The following is a 20,747-nucleotide window of genomic DNA, read 5'->3' as shown; positions in this document are numbered from 1 at the left end:
TTTAATAATGCCAATTCTGTATCATGCTAAGCCAAATACAGAACAATATGCATTCAACAATAATACGCATCGAGTTCAAACTGAGTAGTTAAAAAATTATTAGATTCAACAGTTTTATGGGGGGGGGCACTAAATTGGTGCTTTTTTCCCAGAGAAAATTCGTTTCTTTCTGGGTTGTTTTGTCAGGCGAAGTTGCTTTTTTCTCTCAGGAAGTTTGGCAACACCGAAGACGTTCTGTCTGTGGTCGGGAATGAAGAGGAAGGGAAAATGTCGGATCTCGACGACGTTACGCTGGACGGGAGACCGCTCCAGTCTCTTCGGGTTGCTGATTTGAAAGTAGCTCTTAAGGAAAGAGGACTGTCAAAGAGCGGAAAGAAGAAGAAGCTCATTAAAAGATTGAAAGGGGTGAGTTGTGTGTCGAAACACGGGGTTTGACTGCGAGATGGCCTCTTCAGGGCCGAGAAGAAGCGGCGCAGTTAGCTTGTGTAACCACATAAAACCCTCCTCAGTCAGCTCACATTGCGTCTATTTGTACTGTGCTGTAGCTCGATGGTGTTTTCGTCATGCTTAGATTTATCCAGAACAGCTGTGTCAGTTTAGTGGAAGTGTGTGTGTGTTGGGGTGATGATGTTAGCTGATAGCTCAGTGGGCTAACGCTGCCTGCCGGGTTTGGTTTCCTGTCCAACTCCGAACCACAGTCAGTCAGTCTGCCTGCCTGACTTTAGCTGGAGGGTCAAGGGTTTATCAGCTTTATTTCTCTTTCATATCTTCGTAATGACAATGCAATGCTCTCTAGCTGCCGTAATAGATGTCCACCAATGTAATGAGCTCATAAATGTTACTTCGGTCCTGAGAGTTTCATGTGTCCTGTTACATGCGGGTTTGTTTACCTTCACATAAACAAAGCTTCAGGCTTCCTCTGGTCGAGTCTGTAAGTTGTGACCATATGTCATGTATCACAATAGATAGGCCACGATTTGAATGCATGGAGATACATTGTGCTGTCTACCTAACTTACTGCAACTTTAAATACAGAGCTGGTAATGCTACATGCTGTGTTCCACCTGGCTAGTCTAATGTTAACGTCACATTATGTTGCTATGTCAGCTGACATATTAATTCAAAACAGTTCATTTTAAATTTCCATTACAATTTGTTAGAGCGGTAGTCAAATTTTGTGCAGTAAGTATACTTTTTCTAACTAGGGATGCACCGATACCACTTTTTTCCAGACCGAGTACAAGTAGGAGTACATACATTTGGATACTTGTCGATACCAAGTACCAATACGAATACTTAATAACATTACAGTTGTATGGTGACTTTGAAAATATGTTTGATTCATCAGTTGTTCCTTACTTTTTGACTGTAAATGCTACCAATATCATTAGCGTTGTTTTTATTTACAAACATTCCACTTTTTGACCACAGCAAATTGTCCTTTAACATTAACTGTGTGTTTCTTAACAAACATGACACTGCCAGACATCTCACTGAAATGGAACCTGTGGACTTCAGCACTACAAAATATACAACACCAGGAACTGAACTGAAACTGTCCATCAATAACTTTATTTATGTCTATGAGGACTAAAAACCTTTTTTGAAAATGTGAGGGGCAGATTCTTTTTGATGAAAGCAGCTTCTCTGCTTTATCAGCTGTGAGCCTGTTTCTATCTCCAACACTGAGCGAAACACACTATTTTTAACTTTTAATTAAGTACATACCGGTAACATACACAAATACAAACCGTAAATGTTTTTTTTTACACCAAAGGTGGAACATGTAAATATTGGAAGAGCACGGCGTGCGCACACACAGTGCCACACACACACACACACGGTGTTGCAACACGAGGCAAAACATAGTAATTTTAACATTATTTTATTTTATTTTTTTTGTGATTCATGGGATATTTTCAACGTTCAGACAGGATAGCCCATTGCTTGTGGTAACTGAGCTGTTTAATTAATGAGACACAGTGAACCAGTTTCTGGTGCAAAGAGCAGCTCGTGGAGGCGAGCAGAGGCTCTGACTGCAGCGCACAGAGATTCCACAAACAGATTACCCCGTAGAGGACCGAGACACCTGAACACCCACACCAAGGGCTGAAACTCACCAACCTGATGGACAACCTCCACCGCTGAAACCTGATCGGAGTTCTGACTGCGGCGCAAAGTGCCGAAGTCACGGAGAAACTTTTTTCAGCCACACGAGGAATTAAAGTGTTTTGAGATGTTATTTTCCAAACTCTGGAGGCTTTATGTAGATTATTTTTCTTTGTATGATCGTATTATGATGAATTCCACTGAAGCGAACAGGTAAGACTTTTTTTTTTTTTTTTTTTTTTTGCTGTGTGTGAATTTACTCTGCATCATGGACAGCGGCTTTCAGCCAATCAGTGAACAGCATTGATGGAGGTATTTGACTTACAAGTAAATTACATGAAAGCCTGTAATAATCCATAAATTATCCGCATGATTATTAAAGCCGCAGTGTTAAAAACGTATGAAAAAAGTAGCGGTTATAGTCTGGAAATCTTGGCGCGTGAAAATCCCACATTAAGAGGTTGACGTCACGCTGCTGTAAAGGGGTATCGGGTCGGAGTATCGGAGACATTTTATAATTACAAGTATGAGTAAATGAATACGGGATCGGGCCAATACCCAATACTAGTATCGGCATCGGTGTCAGTCGATAACTTTCCAGTGTCAGAGTCTGATCAGTCCCTCTGCCTTCACTGCGCACGTGTCATTTTGGAGCGTCAGCAGCAGTTCGCCGACTATCTCCTCGTTTCTGCTTAAAACTGCACTCCGGTCATCATCTATCTCAGTGACAGATCTCTGAAGCTTTTGTACAACAATCATTTCCCCCTAAATTCAGCGTTATTTTATAGTAAAAGCTGGGGGAGCGATCAGCGCGAGACACCAGTGCATCTGACACTGACTCTGTGTCTGACTCTCGAACGATCAAAGGGAATAATGTTATTATAAACGATTACATGACAAAGTAAAACCTCTTAAATCATTCTAAAGTTAGTTTTAAGCAGAAACGAGGCAATAATCTGTTAATTGCTGCTGACGCGCCGACATGATGCATGTGCAGTGAAGGCAGGGGGACTGATCAGACTACGACACCGGAAAGTTACCGACTGTTAGAATTAGGGATGCATCGATGCTGATACCAGTATCGGGTATCGGCCCGATTCCATATTCATTTACTCGTAATCATAAAATAGCACAATGTGCAACTGACATGTTTACAGGTCACCTCAACTTGAGCTTAAGGTTTAATGACAGTTACATTGGTCACATAAGTCACATAATCAGGCTACCTGCATTTGGTAGCCAAACTAGAGCAAGGCTCAGAGTTTGTGCATGGGCAGTAGTAATGGGCAGTTCTCTTATTATTTGGGGCGGCAATAGCTCAGTTGGTAGAGCGAGCCGTCTTATGACTGAAGGGTCGGTGGTTCGAATCCAGCTCCCAACCAGTCAAAAAAAAAATCTGCATATTGCTGTTGTGTCCTTGGGTAAGACACCTTGCCTGTGTATGAATGAGGTGGTGGTCAGAGGGGCCATAGGCGCAGAATGGCAGCCACGCTTCTGTCAGTTTGCTCCAGGGCAACTCTGGCTACACTAGTAGCCTACCACCACCAATGTGAGTGAATGAATAACACAACTTGTAAAGCGCTTTGGGTGTCTTGAAAAGCGCTCTATAAATCTAAGTCATTATTATTAGCTTAACTGGTTAAAGTTTAACTGGTGTGAACTAAACACCAGTTAAACTTAATAAATTCATGTTCATGGTTCTCCATCTCAGGTTTTAACTAGTTTACGGCTTGTGCATTTGAAATTTGGTCTGACTAAAACAGGTGTGCTCTGTCCTGATCAAATTGGATTGTAAAATTTGTAGACATTTGAATTTAATATTGAAAAGCCCATTTGGTGTATATTTTGCATTATATCTCAATCAAAAGTGCCTTAATCACTCTCATTTTTCTATGGATTTACCTACACCACCAAAATTGGATGGAGGTTCCAATTTCATGCCCGTTTGTCTGTTTTCCAGTTATCAGTCAGACACTAGGGATGCACCGATCCCGATACCAGTATTGGGTATTGGCCCGATCCTGTATTCATTTACTCGTACTTGTAACCATAAAACTTCTCCAATACTCCTTGACCCGATACTCCGTGACCCGATACCCCTTTACAGCAGCAAGATATCAACCTCTCAATGTGGGATTTTCACGCACATGCTCCGAAATTTCGGGACGATAAGCTGCAACTTTTTTCATATGTTTTGAACACTGTGGCTTAAATAATGATGCAGCTAATTTATGGCTTTTGACAGGCTTTCATGTAATTTACTCATAATTCTAAATGTGTCCATCAATGCTGTCCACTGATTGGCTGAAAGCCACACTGTCCATCATGCGGAGTAAATTCACACACACAGTAAATAAAAAGTCTTACCTGTTTGTTTCAGTGGAATTCATCATCATACGATCTTGAAGAAAAATAATCCATCCAAAGCCTCCTGAGTTTGGAAAACAACATCAGAAAAAATACTTTAATTCCTTATGTGGCTGAAAAAAGTTCCTCTGTGACACCGCACTTTGCTCCACAGTTCCTCCGTCAGAACTCAGATCAGGGTTTCAGTGGCGGAGATTGTCCATCAGATTGGTGAGTTTCAGCCCTTGGTGTGGTTGTTCAGGCCGATGGGAGACCGGCTCGGTCCGCTGCAGGTGTCATCCTTTTGCAGAATCTCTGTAGTGCTGCGTTTGGAACCTCCACAAGCCGCAATTTGAGCAAGAAGTTGAGTCACTGCTCCTCATTAACGGCTCATTTACCACAGGCTTCAGGCTATTCTGTCTGAACGCGAGGACATTATCCCATGATCCACAAAGAAAAAATAATGTTAAAATTACTCTGTTTTGTCTCCACGTGTCGCAGAGATTCAGCACAACACTGTCCGTGTGCATGTGCGTATGCGTGCACACCATGCTCATCAATATTACTTGTTCCACCTTTGCGGGAAAAAACAAATTATGGTTTGTATTTGTGTATGTTATCGGTACGTATTTAATTGTTGTTTAAAGTTAAAAAAAAACAGTGTGGAGAGTAAAAGGCTGTTTCACACATTGTAGATAAAAAAGCTGATAACATCAGAGAAGCTTCTTTTCATCAAAATGAATCTGTCCCTCACATTTTCAAAAAACGCTTTTAGTCCTCACAGACATAAATAGTCAGTAATGGACAATTTCAGTTCTGTTACTGGTGTGATGTTGTATATTTTGTAGTGCTGAAGTCCACAGGTTACATTTCAGTGAGATAACTGGCAGTGTCCTGTTTGTTAAGAAACACATGGTTAATGTTAAAGGACAAGTAGTATTTATAGTCAAAAAGTGAAGTTACATAATTTAAGTGAAATATTTGTAAATAAAAACAAAGTTAATGATACTGGTAGCAGTTACAGTCAAGAAGTAAGAAACAACTGATGAATTAAACACATTTTTAAAGTCATGATAAAACTGTAATGGTATCATTAAGTATTCATATCGGTACTCGATATCGACGAGTACCAAAATATATGTACTTGTACTCAGTCTGGAAAAAAGTCCCTATCAGACACCAAGTGCCAAAACCAATGACAAATTGTGCATAGCAGAGATAACCACTGTTCTGTGAAAATGATCTGAAAAAGAATTCAGAAACCAAAAAAGGTGGGGAAAAAAATCTGACAACGCCACAAAAAACTTAGATTCAAGTGCATAAACTAAATACATACTCCTGACATTTGATTACATCTATTTTAGCTTATGAAAAGTCACTTCTAACAAGACTTTGACATTGAAAATTTTTCCAAGATAAAACTTTGTGGAATTGGAAACTACTGTTGGCCGAGGTTTGCACTCTAAGACCGCAGTAATGAGAGTCTGTAATGAGATGGGAGAAAATCAACACAGCATTGATGTAAATGAATGTATTTATTTTTATGAACCTCATAGTGTGTATTGTGTACAGCAGTGTGAATATATGTCTTAGTGATGTGACTGAAGTCTCTGAGCAATCATGGGCAAAACACAAAATACAGTTGTATGTAAAAGTTTGGGCACCCCTGATGATTTCCATGATTTTCCTTTATAAATCATTGGTTGTTTGGATCATCAGTTTCAGTTAAATGTATCATATAGCAGACAAACACAGTGATATTTAAGAAGTGAAATGAAGTTGATAGGAATTACAGAAAGTGCAATAATTCTTTAAACAAAATTAGGCAGGTGCATAAATTTGGGCACCCCAACAGAAAAAATACATCAGTATTTAGTAGATCCTCATTTTGCAGAAATAACAGCCTCTAAACACTTCCTATTAGCTTCCAGTGAGAGTCTGGATTCTGGTTGAAGGTATTTTCGACCATTCTTCTTTACAAAACATCTCAGGTTTGTTGGTTTCCGAGCATGGACAGCCTGCTTAAAATCACACCACAGATTTTCAATAATATTCAGGTCTGGGGACTGAGATGACCATTCCAGAATGTTGTACTTGTGCCTCTGCATGAATGCCTTAGTAGATTTTGAGCAGTGTTTAGGGTCGTTGTCTTGTTGAAAGATCCAGCCCAGCACAACTTTAACTTTGTCACTGATTCATGAACATTGTTGTCAAGAAACTGCTGATATTGAATGGAATCCATGTGACCCTCAACTTTAGCAAGATTTCCAGTAGCTGCACTGGCCACACAACCACACAGCAAGATGGAACCACCTCCAAATTTTACTGTACAGTGGGGCAAAAAAGTATTTAGTCAGCCCCTGATTGTGCAAGTTCTCCGACTTAAAAGATGAGAGGTCTGTAATTTTCAACATAGGTACACTTCAACTATGAGAGACAAAATGAGGGGGAAAAAAAAATCCATTAAATCGTAGGATTTTTAAAGAATTTATTTGTAAACTATGGTGGAAAATAAGTATTTGGTCACCCACATACAAGCAAGATTTCTGGCTCTCACAGACTTGTAACTTCTTTAAGAAGCTCTTCTGTCCTCCACCTGTTGCCTGTATTACTGGCACCTGTTTGAACTTGTTATCTGTATAAAAGACACCTGCCCAAAGCTTCAAACAGTCAGACTCCAAACTCAACCATGGCCAAGACCAAAGAGCTGTTGAAGGACACCAGGAAGAAAAAAAGTAGATGTGCACCAGGCTGGGAAGAGTGACTCTACAATAGTCAAGCAGGTTGGTGTGAATAAATCAACTATGGGAGCAATTGTAAGAAAATGGAAGATATACAAGACCATTGATAGTCTCCCTCAATCTGGGGCTCCATGCAAGATCTCATCCCATGGGGTCAAAATGATCATGAGAACGGTGAACAAAAATCCCAGAACAACACGGAGGGACGTGAAGAATGACCTGCAGAGAGCTGGGACCAAAGTAATATGGGCTACACACTATGCACAGAGGGACTCAAATCCTGCAGTTCCAGGTGTGTCCCCCTCCTTAAGCCAGTACATGTCCAGGCCCATCTGAAGTTTGCCAGAGAGCATATGGATGATTCATAATAGGATTGGGATAATATCATGTGGTCAGATGAAACCAAAATAGAACTTTTTGGTAAAAACTCAACTCATTGTGTTTGGAGGAAGAAGAATGCTGAGTTGCAGCCCAAGAACACCATACCGACTGTGATGCATGGGGATGGAAACATCATTCTTTGGGCCTGTTTTTCTGCAAAGGGGACAGGACAACTGATCTGTGTTAAGGGAAGAATGAATGGGGCCATGTATCATGAGATTGTAAGCCAAAACCTCCTTCCATCAGTGAGAGCATTGAAGATGCTACATGGCTGGGTCTTCCAGCATGACAATGATCTCAAACACACCGCTCGGGCAATGAAGGAGTAGCTCCGTAAAAAACATTTCAAGGTCCTGGAGTGGCCGAGCCAGTCTCCAGACCTCAACCCCATAGAAAATTTGTTGAGGGAGTTGAAAGTCCATGTTGCCCAGCGACAGCCCCAAAACATCACTACTCTAGAGGAGATCTGCATGGAGGAATGGGCCAAAATACCAGCTACAGTGTGTGCAAACCTGGTGAAGACTTACTGGAAATGTTTGACCTCTGTCATTGCCAACAATAGTAGAGCGGTTAAGGCCAACTTTTCACAAGGATCGTTCAGTTTTTGAAGAAAGCATGAAACTTTGCACAGGGATACTATGGGACCTAAGGACCATAAAAAAAATAGACCCCCCATAATTGCGCCCCCTGGTGGCTGCCATATTGAATTTTAAAATGGCCACTGAAATTGAGCAATTTTTAATATTATTTCAATTTATGATATGCAAAGGACAGTAATTACAGCATCTATCACTGTTTTCAATATCAGGGTATATTTCAATGAAGTTCTGAATCTAGTCATATGGCAGCCATATTGGATTTCAAGATGGCTGCCTTTTTTTAACTTTTCTTTGCTTTTCTTAAAAATAACAGGAATGCAGGGAAAGAAGTTGATCAAAGTTTAGTATTTTTGGTTCTAAAATCAGTAAATATCAATGAAAGTCAACCTCAAAGGGTCTTGAGGTTCTTATACCAGTGTTATGTAATAATAAAAACACCTATATGGATGCTGTGGCACTATTTTATGCTGCCAAGCTGCCCAATACATCAGAGATTACAGTTAAGACAGTGCTAAATTTCCAAAGCAAAAGTGCAACTTAAAATCCTATTTAAATTCTTTATCTTTCGTTTGCTTAATAATGCTTATCTTTAATGCATTTCACGATGTTTGGCAAGCTGCTTCATGGTATATGGGGTGCCATAGAGCCAAATTGAGCCAGTATGGTGTTTGTCATCTATCACATGTGATGTTATAATTTTGAATGTTTTTATGGCTTTTTGAAAGAATTAGTATAATTTTCTGGGTATTCATGTTTTCTCTATGTTTTCAGGTTTTGAATCAAGAAAAAAAAAAAACTCACACAACCAACAGACTGGGGTTGGCAAAAATCTGCAAATGGAGGTTATCAACCATTTTGGACCACATTACCAGTGGCTGAGAAGGCATGCATGGAGCTTGTTGCATGCGGCTGCACAAAGTCTTGCACAGGCAATTGCAAGTGTTTTAAGACATTCAAAACTAAAAATACTTGCACCCAGCTGTGCAAATGCAATGGGGAATGCTACAATCAAATCAAATCAATTTTATTTATATAGCGCCAAATCACAACAAACAGTTGCCCCAAGGCGCTTTATATTGTAAGGCAAAAGCCATACAATAATTACAGAAAAACCCCAACGGTCAAAACGACCCCCTGTGAGCAAGCACTTGGCGACAGTGGGAAGGAAAAACTCCCTTTTAACAGGAAGAAACCTCCAGCAGAACCAGGCTCAGGGAGGGGCAGTCTTCTGCTGGGACTGGTTGGGGCTGAGGGGAGAGAATCAGGAAAAAGACATGCTGTGGAAGAGAGCAGAGATCAATCACTAATGATTAAATGCAGAGTGGTGCATACAGAGCAAAAAGAGAAAGAAACACTCAGTGCATCATGGGAACCCCCCAGCAGTCTAAGTCTATAGCAGCATAACTAAGGGATTGTTCAGGGTCACCTGATCCAGCCCTAACTATAAGCTTTAGCAAAAAGGAAAGTTTTAAGCCTAATCTTAAAAGTAGAGAGGGTGTCTGTCTCCCTGATCTGAATTGGGAGCTGGTTCCACAGGAGAGGAGCCTGAAAGCTGAAGGCTCTGCCTCCCATTCTACTCTTAAAAACCCTAGGAACTACAAGTAAGCCTGCAGTCTGAGAGCGAAGCGCTCTATTGGGGTGATATGGTACTATGAGGTCCCTAAGATAAGATGGGACCTGATTATTCAAAACCTTATAAGTAAGAAGAAGAATTTTAAATTCTATTCTAGAATTAACAGGAAGCCAATGAAGAGAGGTCAGTATGGGTGAAATATGCTCTCTCCTTCTAGTCCCCGTCAGTACTCTAGCTGCAGCATTTTGAATTAACTGAAGGCTTTTCAGGGAACCTTTAGGACAACCTGATAATAATGAATTACAATAGTCCAGCCTAGAGGAAATAAATGCATGAATTCGTTTTTCAGCATCACTCTGAGACAAGACCTTTCTAATTTTAGAGATATTGCGCAAATGCAAAAAAGCAGTCCTACATATTTGCTTAATATGTGCATTGAAGGACATATCCTGATCAAAAATGACTCCAAGATTTCTCACAGTATTACTAGAGGTCAGGGTAATGCCATCCAGAGTAAGGATCTGGTTAGACACCATGTTTCTAAGATTTGTGGGGCCAAGTACAATAACTTCAGTTTTATCTGAATTTAAAAGCAGGAAATTAGAGGTCATCCATGTCTTTATATCTGTAAGACATTCCTGCAGTTTAACTAATTGGTGTGTGTCCTCTGGCTTCATGGATAGATAAAGCTGGGTATCATCTGCGTAACAATGAAAATTTAAGCAATGCTTTCTAATAATACTGCCTAAGGGAAGCATGTATAAAGTGAATAAAATTGGTCCTAGCACAGAACCTTGTGGAACTCCATAATTAACCTTAGTCTGTGAAGAAGACTCCCCATTTACATGAACAAATTGTAATCTATTAGATAAATATGATTCAAACCACCGCAGCGCAGTGCCTTTAATACCTATGGCATGCTCTAATCTCTGTAATAAAATTTTATGGTCAACAGTATCAAAAGCAGCACTGAAGTCTAACAGAACAAGCACAGAGATGAGTCTACAGTGGATGGATGGTCAACAGTGGAGTACAATGGATAAGGTTCTGACATTGATCAGACACATGCCAGCAGGGCAACTTTTAAGTATAAACTTGCTGGACATTTGGCCATCTGGGTAAGATTTCCCCACACTTGGGCTATTTGAAATGGACGAAAATGTTCATATATGTTTTTAAAGCACTAAACATTTACTGATACAACTTTAAATCATTCTGTTTGAAAAAAAAAAAAAAATGAATATTCAAGTTTGCTGTAACAAAGATAGCATAAAAATCTCCAGTTTTTGCATTGTGCTTTTTAAATAATCTATTTTGTTCTGTTACGGATCTACACATGTTTAATTATAATAAATCAGCTGTTTGTTATCATTTTAATTTTTTTATATAAATTTGGGTCAATAATATCAGTTTGCGCAGGTAATTCCTTGTAAATAACACACTTTATAATGAAGTATCCCAGGAGCGATACAGATTATTCCACTGTGTTCAACTGAATTCAACTGAAATGTGGAACTGGCATTAGCTGGATATGGCTAATACGAACCATATCTTTTGGCCTTGTTTATATTCATTTGGCAGCCCACCCATCTATTTTATCTTTAAAGTTGCCATGGACATGTTTGAACTAGATTTCTGCCTCCAGGATTTAAACATAGATCTTTATTACCAGTTACTTAATTTGAAAGGTAATTCTCTGATGTATACTCAACATATATGGCACTGTATGCTAAGTTGGATGCATGGAAAAATAGAAGAAAAATATTTTGACAATAGAGTGAAATATGGCAGCCATCTTGAAATCCAGTATGACAAACATCTAGTAGATGAATTGTGAATGAAACTATTGCAATCACTACTTCATAGATACAAAGGCCTGAGGCTTGAATTTTGAATTTGCCACTAAAATAGCAGAGATAATCAATACTTAATTTTAATTGCAGCCATTTTGGAATCCAATATGGCCAGCATCAGGCAATTAATGTGATAGGTTAATTGGACTCCTCATTACTTATGGGTAACTTTTACAATTACGCTTCCATCTTTACAGAGGACTGATATTTTTCATAATCTTCATTTTAATGGTGGCCATCTTGGAATCCAGTATGGCCTCCATCTCACAAAGTTGAAAATGAGTCCATTGGATTCCCTGACCCCAAAAACATGGGTAAATATTTTGGATTTTTGATGAAAATTACAGACCTCTTTCATCTTTGTAATTAGGAGAACTTGCACAATCAGGGACTGACTAAATACTTTTTTTTACCCTACTGTAGGTAGCAAGCGTTTTTCTTGGAATGCTGTGTTCTTTTTCAGCTATGCATACTGCCCCTTGTTATGTCCAAATAACTCAATTTTAGTTTCATCAGTCCACAGCACCTTATTCCAAAATGAAGCTGGCTTGTCCAAATGTGCTTTAGCATGCCTCAGGCGACTCTGTTTGTGGCGTGTGAGCTTCATCCTCGTGGACAATGACACCAGCTTGGGACGTTTCAGAATGTCATGTGGGATAAAAACTGAGGTGCCAGTCTTCTTGACACGATTATGTGGATGCTGTTTGGAAAACTGCTCGAAAGTTTCATCATCATCAGAATACTCTTCACCTGTCATGCTGATGACTTTCTGAGATGTAGACGCTTGTTCTTCGTACTAGCATTTTCTCTCATTCTCTGCTGACAACTGGGCGTCCTTGCGCTTCTCCTTTGCTGCAGTTGGCTTGTCCAGAGCACCAAAGGTTGCTTTCCGATCTGTTTTCATGGAGTGGAGAAAGGCCAGATCTTCCTGGTTCTTCGTGAGCTGTTCAGCATTACAAGGCCAGATGGCAAATGTCTCCTGAAGTTTGACCTGCATCTTCTGTAGCTTCTCCTGTGAGGCTGGCAGATCCCTGCGGTTCTTTGGACTGGCTCTCATCTTGGCATTCTCATCTGACAAGGCTATTATCCTCTGAAGGGCCTTTATCACTGATATCATTGGGATGTTGGCTTTCTGGTAGAAGGTTTCAAGTTGTGCCGTCACCAGTTTTGCTGCTTCCCATTTGGAATGTAGCTCAGATGCTCCCTCTTGGATGTGCCACATCATACATCTGAGGACTTGATTGCAGTTTGGAAGCCTTGAGCCTGTTATGATAGCATCATCATTGTTTATTGCAGCCCCAAGTCCACTTTGCCTTCCTTGTTGCTGATTTTGCATTTTGGCTTGGCCTGATATCCTTTTGCAATGGCTTATCTGCCATAGTAGCAAAGTACTGACAAGTACTGCAGGATACAATATAGATACTCTGGACAAACACAAATATTGGGACTTGTTCACTCTTTTCACTACCAGAAACTGCTGTGAAAGATTATCAGTAGTAGAGACTATCAGTAAGAGCGCTAAAATAACTGCGGAATGAGTACTGTAACACACACTCTCTCTCGTCTCATTATCAACCCTCAATAGCAGCAAGAACTTGCCTTTTAAGTCTAGATCTACGAGGTCTGTCAAAGTAATGGTCCTTTTTATTTTTTTCAAAAACTATATGGATTTCATTCATATGTTTTTACGTCAGACATGCTTGAACCCTCGTGCACATGCGTGAGTTTTTCCACGCCTGTCGGTGGCGTTGTTCGCCTGTGAGCACACCTTGGGAAGGAGTGGTCCCGCCCCTCGTCGGATTTTCATTGTCTGGAAATGGCGGAATGAAAAGGAGTTTTTTTCCATCAGAATTTTTTCAGAAGCTGTTAGAAACTGGCACCTGGAAACCATTCGAAAAATGTATCTGGCGTTCGGTGAAAATTTTACGGGCTTCACAGAGAATAAGGACTGTTACTACAGCTTTAAGGACCCCTTTAAGGACGCTTGGCGTGCCGCGCTCCGAGCTGCGACGATGCGGCACAAGCCACCGGACCATTTCTAAACGGATGGCTCTGTGGATACGAGACCGTTGTGTGCTCTTTCTCTGGTTATCACAAGAGCTGGACATGGAAAGCAGCGCAGAGGCTTCGTGCGTAAAGACCGATTCGCTTTGGAAGCGAGACAAAGGAACACCTCCGTTTCGGCGTGTCAGAGGACAAGTTTGGACATGTCTATCTTGGCTTTCAATGCTTACCAGTCCAGTAAGTATCAGTGAAATTGTGGAGAGCTGGACATGTCCAAACTTGTCCTCTGACACACCGAAACGGAGGTGTTCCTTTGTCTCACTTCCAAAGAGAATCGGTCTTTACGCGGCTTTCCATGACAAAATCTCTTGTTAAAAGTGAAATCTGCCGGAAAATGGCTGATGTCCAGCTCTTGTGATAACCAGAGAAAGAGCACACGACGGTCTTGTATCCACAGAGCCATCTGTTTAGAAATGGTCTGGCGGCTTGTGCCGCCTCGTCGCAGCTCGGAACGCGGCACGCCGAGCGTCCTTAAAGGGGTCCTTAAAGCTGTAGTAATAGTCCTTATTCTCTGTGAAGCCCGTAAAATTTTCACCGAATGCCAGGTAAATTTTTCGAATGGTTTCCAGGTGCCAGTCTGTAACAGCTTCTGAAAAAATTCTGATGGAAAAAAAGTCCTTTTCATTCTGCCATTTCCAGACAATGAAAATCCGACGAGGGGGCGGGACCCCTCCTTCCCAAGGTGTGCTCACAGGCGAATGACGTCACCGACGGGCGTGGAAAAACTCACGCATGCGCACGAGGGTTCAAGCATGTCTGACGTAAAAACATATGAATGAAATCCATATAGTTTTTGAAAAAAATAAAAAAGACCGTTACTTTGACAGACCTCGTATATACCTGTGTCTTTGTAGGTTTGGTTCCATGAACCCATAGTGGAAAAAGTTTATTTCATGAGACCATGACTAGTGAGTACATTCATCTCTGGTCTTGTGATGACAAAATGCTCAGAATTTCATCAAAAATGCTGCATCTCGAAAACCAATGAAGTTAGAAATAAAGAATTGGTACCAAAAGATGTGCAATAGCCACATTTATAGTCAACATTTATTGACACAATAGGGCTAAATGCATTATTTTTGACGTTATTTGAGAATAACTGTTTTTCTCCCCGTGTCAGCTACGTAAAGACTTTAGAGGCTTGGTGGACCCATTAGACATTATTCAATCCAGCAGATATTCCACAGATTTTCTTTGCATAAGTATTGTCATATTTTAAAATTGGGTACAAGTTGAATTTCCAACATTGGGGCAAATGATGCACCCTATTCTGGTAGCATCAAAGGTGACCACAGACCCAAACAATGAATCAACACTTCTCTCTTTGTGCACCGTGCCCATTGCTGGAAGCTCCTGTTTACTACATATTTTGCAGCAGTGAAGCAGTTGAGAGGAGCTAAGCTCAACCCTACACACACAAAAAATAAGTAATTATTCCTTAACAGAATTTAGCAGTGCCGCCATGAGGCAGAGGTCTTGGAAAATAAAGCGGTTTTGACTTATGGTTTTGATTTATAAATTAAATTAATCCAGATAGAATAACTCAATTAATGTCAATTCTGTCACTTGTATGAACTTAAAATATAACACGTATCTTTTATTTTTAAATAATGCATTAATTCTGAAGTTTTGTAACAAACACAGACAGATGCCAAAGGGATTATGGGTAAATGAGGCTTTGCTAGCACTGATTGGTTGACTCATTCATTCTATGTAAAACCAACATGTTAATGTGAGGTGTGTGTTGGTATTTACATATAAATGTGCTTTTGTAAAATATGCCTTGTTTATTTGTAAAAAAAAGAAAAAAAAAGAAGCCATTTGCAAAAGCCAAAAAGTCAAGTTATGATTCGACAACTGTCTGATATAACCGGGGTCAAAATAAATATAACACTGCCGGCGCCCAGATGCTCAACCCCTAACCCATAATCCTTTGCGCACCAGAGAGTTGCTGCGGTTTAACTCTCTGGGGTCTGAGGGCATTTTTTGGACAGTTCATTCGCCTGGCATAAATGTTTTATTATTGCTGTTAACAACTCTCCCTGCATCCCACAATCAAGTTTTATGTCTCTTTTTTTCAGGACAACCTGTGCTTTCAAAATATATATGTTTTTGTTGTGTTTTATAAATGTAATAAAGGTTTACAATCAAAAATAGGCAAGGAAAAAATAAAGCGAAAAATAATTTTACACACACATTTATTCAAAACACACTGCAAACAATAATAAACAGCTGTTTTGACACTTTATAAAGGTAATTTGAGGTCTTATGTGAAGGTCTGTACAACAAAAAGGTTCAAACAATAAACAAATGCACATTTTGAACAATATACACAAAATAGTCTATGCGTTTTGTTGTCCATTGATATGGTAAACAGTGCTTTATGCAGAGAAAGCAACTGTTATCCAGTAACATTCACATGCAAACTACGAGGGCTGTCAATAAAGTATAGGTCCTTTTTTATTTTTTCAAAAACTATATGGATTTCATTCATATGTTTTTACGTCAGACATGCTTGAACCCTCGTGCGCATGCGTGAGTTTTTCCACGCCTGTCGGTGACGTCATTCGCCTGTGAGCACTCCTTGTGGGAGGAGTCGTCCAGCCCCTCGTCGAAATTCCTTTGTCTGAGAAGTTGCTGAGAGACTGGCGCTTTGTTTGATCAAAATTTTTTCTAAACCTGTGAGACACATCGAAGTGGACACGGTTCGAAAAATTAAGCTGGTTTTCAGTGAAAATTTTAACGGCTGATGAGAGATTTTGAGGTGATACTGTCACTTTAAGGACTTCCCACGGTGCGAGACGTTGCGCAGCGGTCCCAGGCGCCGTCGTCAGCCTGTTTCAAGCTGAAAACCTCCACATTTCAGGCTCTATTGATCCAGGACATCGTGAGAGAACAGAGAAGTTTCAGAAGAAGTCGGTTTCAGCATTTTATCCCGATATTCCACTGTTAAAGGAGATTTTTTTTAATGAAAGACGTGCGGACGGGTCCGCGTCGGGACGCAGCCGGCGCTGTGCAGCGGCACAGGAAAAACACCTCCGTGTTGATAACCATTTGTAAAATCTAGGCGGCTTTTGATGGCTTTCAGTGGAGTGAGTATATGAGAAATTGTTTAACAGCTGGACATGTTTCAGCTTGTCCTTAAGGCTTCCAACAGAGGTGTTTTTCCTGTGGCGGAGCGTAGCGGCGGCTGCGAGCCGACGCTGCAATCCGTCTGCACGTCTTTCATTTAAAAAAAATCTCCTTTAACAGTGGAATATCCGGATAAAATGCTGAAACCGACTTCTTCTGAAACTTCTCTATTCTCTCACGACGTCCTGGATCAATAGAGCCTGAAATGTGGAGGTTTTCAGCTTGAAACAGGCTGACGACGGCACCTGAGAGCGCTGCACGACGTCTCGCACCGTGGGAAGTCCTTAAAGCGACAGTATTGCCTCAAAATCTCTCATCAGCCGTTAAAATTTTCACTGAAAACCAGCTTAATTTTTCAAACTGTGTCCACTTCGATGTGTCTCACAGGTTTAGAAAAAATTTTGATCAAACAAAGCGCCAGTCTCTCAGCAACTTCTCAGACAAAGGAATTCCGACGAGGGGCTGGACGTCTCCTCCCACAAGGAGTGCTCACAGGCGAATGATGTCACCGACAGGCGTGGAAAAACTCACGCATGCGCACGAGGGTTCAAGCATGTCTGACATGAAAACATATGAATGAAATCCATATAGTTTTTGAAAAAAATAAAAAGGACCTATACTTTATTGACAGACCTCGTAGTGGAGAAATCCTGATAGTTACACACTCTTTGAGCACGTGAAATTGTCATCAGAGGCTCTCCGTCTGCTCCTGCTTTCACTGATCGCTGTGCGTAATGGCGCAGGGCGCACTGAGTACTAATAGGAGCACCCAGGGAGCTATACAAATGGGCCAACTAGTAACATATCACTCCTGAAAACAATCTTTGGCTTTTCACGAGAGGTAAATCTGCCCTACGATTGGATTTTGGAAAACCATGTGACGGTGAACCAATTCTGATTGGACACTCACATTGCGCATGTCATCACACAGCTTCTATGAGGAGTACAAAGATGGCCGATGGCTGGCTCAAAAGTCCGTGGAGTTAACTTTTTAACAAAAAAAAAAGTAAGTTTCTATCTCATATCATTAAAAAGTTATTTATAATTTAGTAAAGCTTGGTCTTAGCCATCGTATACAATGGCGTTGACCCCAGAGGGTTAAACAGCACAGAGAAAACACGACGACAATTGTAAATGAACATTATACAACAAAAATGTACATTTTTAGACAGTGACGACTATATACTGACAGACAGTGACGACCTATATACTGTTACTGTGAAGGGATTCAGTTTATACCACGATGTGAATTTTAGTTCATATCGTGCAGCCCTAGTTCTCGCATTAAGCAGATGAGAGCTCTGAACTTTAATAAGCTTTTATTTTTCAGAAGTATTTATTTTAGATCATGAGTTAATGTAGTTGTTTTATGTTCAAGCACAAAATGTGACTGAGGAGAAGAAAATGATGAATTCCATCATCACACTAAAATGTACTCCAGTCAGAATAAAAATACAAGCTGCTAATTTGTTATTTTTCAAAGTTATTAGGCTGCAGCTATATGTTTTATTTATTTCAAAATTACGTCTTTTTTATTCATATTTAAAAACAATAAAAAAATAAAAATGGGGAGTCAAATCAGCCTGCCTTGGTCTGTTCAGTTTATATCAAAGGTTTCCTGCACATGCCCAGGTGTTTTTTTCCTTTCTTTATAAGAGTTTGGTCTTCACATTTGTTCTACAAAGTTTTAAACAGTAAAAAATGTAAACACTTTTCTTCATAGCAGTTCTGTAATTTCAGAAATGCAACAGAAAACAACTACAACCCCTGGCAAAAATTATGGAATCACTGGCCTCGGATGATGTTCATTCAGTTGTTTAATTTTGTAGAAAAAAAGCAGATCACAGACATGACACAAAACTAAAGTCATTTCAAATGGCAACTTTCTGGCTTTAAGAAACACTATAAGAAATCAAGAAAAAAAGATTGTGACAGTCAGTAACGGTTACTTTTTTTAGACCAAGCAGAGGAAAAAAATATGGAATCACCCTGTAAATTTTCATCCCCCAAACTAACACCTGCATCAGATCAGATCTGCTCGTTGACATTGACCCTATGTCATGAAATTGACCCTATGTGTCTTTTTGCAAGGAATGTTTTCACAGTTTTTGCTCTATGGCAAGATGCATTATCATCTTGAAAAATGATTTAATCATCCCCAAACATCCTTTCAATTGTCCAAAATATCAACGTAAACTTGTGCATTTATTGATGATGTAATGACAGCCATCTCCCCAGTGCCTTTACCTGACATGCAGCCCCATATCATCAATGACTGTGGAAATTTACATGTTCTCTTCAGGCAGTCATCTTTATAAATCTCATTGGAACGGCACCAAACAGAAGTTCCAGCATCATCACCTTGCCCAATGCAGATTCGAGATTCATCACTGAATATGACGTTCATCCAGTCATTCACAGTCCACGATTGCTTTTCCTTAGCCCATTGTAACCTTGTTTTTTTTCTGTTTAGGTGTTAATGATGGTTTTTGTTTAGCTTTTCTGTATGTAAATCCCATTTCCTTTAGGCGGTTTCTTACAGTTCGGTCACAGACGTTGACTCCAGTTTCCTCCCATTTGTTCTTCATTTGTTTTGTTGTGCATTTTTCGATTTTTGAGACATACTGCTTTAAGTTTTCTGTCTTGACGCTTTGATGTCTTCCTTGATCTACCAGTATGTTTGCCTTTAACAACCTTCCCATGTTGTTTGTATTTGGTCCAGAGTTTAGACACAGCTGACTGTGAACAACCAACATCTTTTGCAAAATTGCGTGATGATTTACCCCCTTTTAAGAGTTTGATAATCCTCTCCTTTGTTTCAATTGACATCTCTCGTGTTGGAGCCATGAGTCATGTCAGTCCACTTGGTGCAACAGCTCTCCAAGGTGTGATCACTCCTTTTTAGATGCAGACTAACGAGCAGATCTGATATAATGCAGGTGTTACTTTTGGTGATGAAAATTTACAGGGTGATTCCATAATTTTTTCCTCAGAATTGAGTGATTCCATATTTTTTTCCTCTGCTTGGTCTAAAAAAGTAACCGTTACTGACTGCCACAATCTTTTTTTCTTGATTTCTTATAGTGTTTGTTAAAGCCAGAAAGTTGCCATTTGAAATGACTTTAGTTTTGTGTCATGTCTGTGATCTGTTTTTTTTCTACAAAATTAAACAACTGAATGAACATCCTCTGAGGCCGGTGATTCCATAATTTTTGCCAGGGGTTGTACAAATCAGAAAAAGTTGTGACTACATATAAAATGAAACTAAAAATAAAAATGCTGCACTATTCCCAGTTTCTTCACTCACACCCACAGAAGCCAAAAGTTCTTACAGAGTTGTGTCTTGGTAGCTTCCCTCACTTCTCTCCTTCCAGCATGGACATTTAGTTTTTGAGAACTGCCTACCTGACACCGATTTACCATAAAGTACCATACTATTTGTATTTCTGAATAATTGATGTAAATGAAGTCTAAGGCCCCCGTTACACATAAAAAGAATGTGCCGGAAGCATGCCTGATATGGCTAATATTGCCATACTCCGACGCAGTCGGTAGGAAAAGAGGCGTGGTCTGCAGTGTCAGAGCGCAGAGTGCCTTGACCACACCTATCATATCACATCCAGAGCATATGTAGATGACACAGACTGCTGTCAGATGGCCGTGTGCCTGCCACTGGACAGCCTCGCTCCAAAGTTTGCTGCCATTGGGCCATGCAGTCCCTCAGATGGACCTTTCCAGGGAACTTTTTTTTCCTGTTTGCCCACTTCAGGAGCACAAGGCAACTCTGGATACCGCGATAGTTGGATTATCACATGGAGTTTTTTTTTTTTTTTTTTTTTTTGGTTGAAAGGATTTTAACCGCAGGCTGCTGTCCTGGCTTCATGTCCACATCCTGCACTGTGAAACACTCCTGGGCCGCTGTTAGAGGTAAGATGCATGTTTTATTAAT

General features: G+C 40.2%; 1 protein-coding gene across 1 annotated transcript in view; it reads left to right on the top strand.

The window, feature by feature from the left end:
- Positions 1 to 225: 225 nt before the first annotated feature.
- Positions 226 to 20,747, top strand: part of acin1a (apoptotic chromatin condensation inducer 1a) — a 92,099-nt gene continuing 71,577 nt past the window's right edge. The window contains exon 1 of the mRNA XM_034182463.1: positions 226 to 405. Coding sequence (XP_034038354.1) covers positions 268 to 405 — 138 coding nt within the window. The 5' untranslated portion in view covers positions 226 to 267. The remainder of the gene's footprint in view (positions 406 to 20,747) is intronic.

The sequence above is a fragment of the Thalassophryne amazonica genome, chromosome 12 (assembly GCF_902500255.1).
Source record: "Thalassophryne amazonica chromosome 12, fThaAma1.1, whole genome shotgun sequence".
NCBI lineage: Eukaryota > Metazoa > Chordata > Actinopteri > Batrachoidiformes > Batrachoididae > Thalassophryne > Thalassophryne amazonica.
The sequence above is the reverse complement of the archived record's forward strand: the minus strand, read 5'-3'. Positions and strand labels throughout refer to the sequence as shown.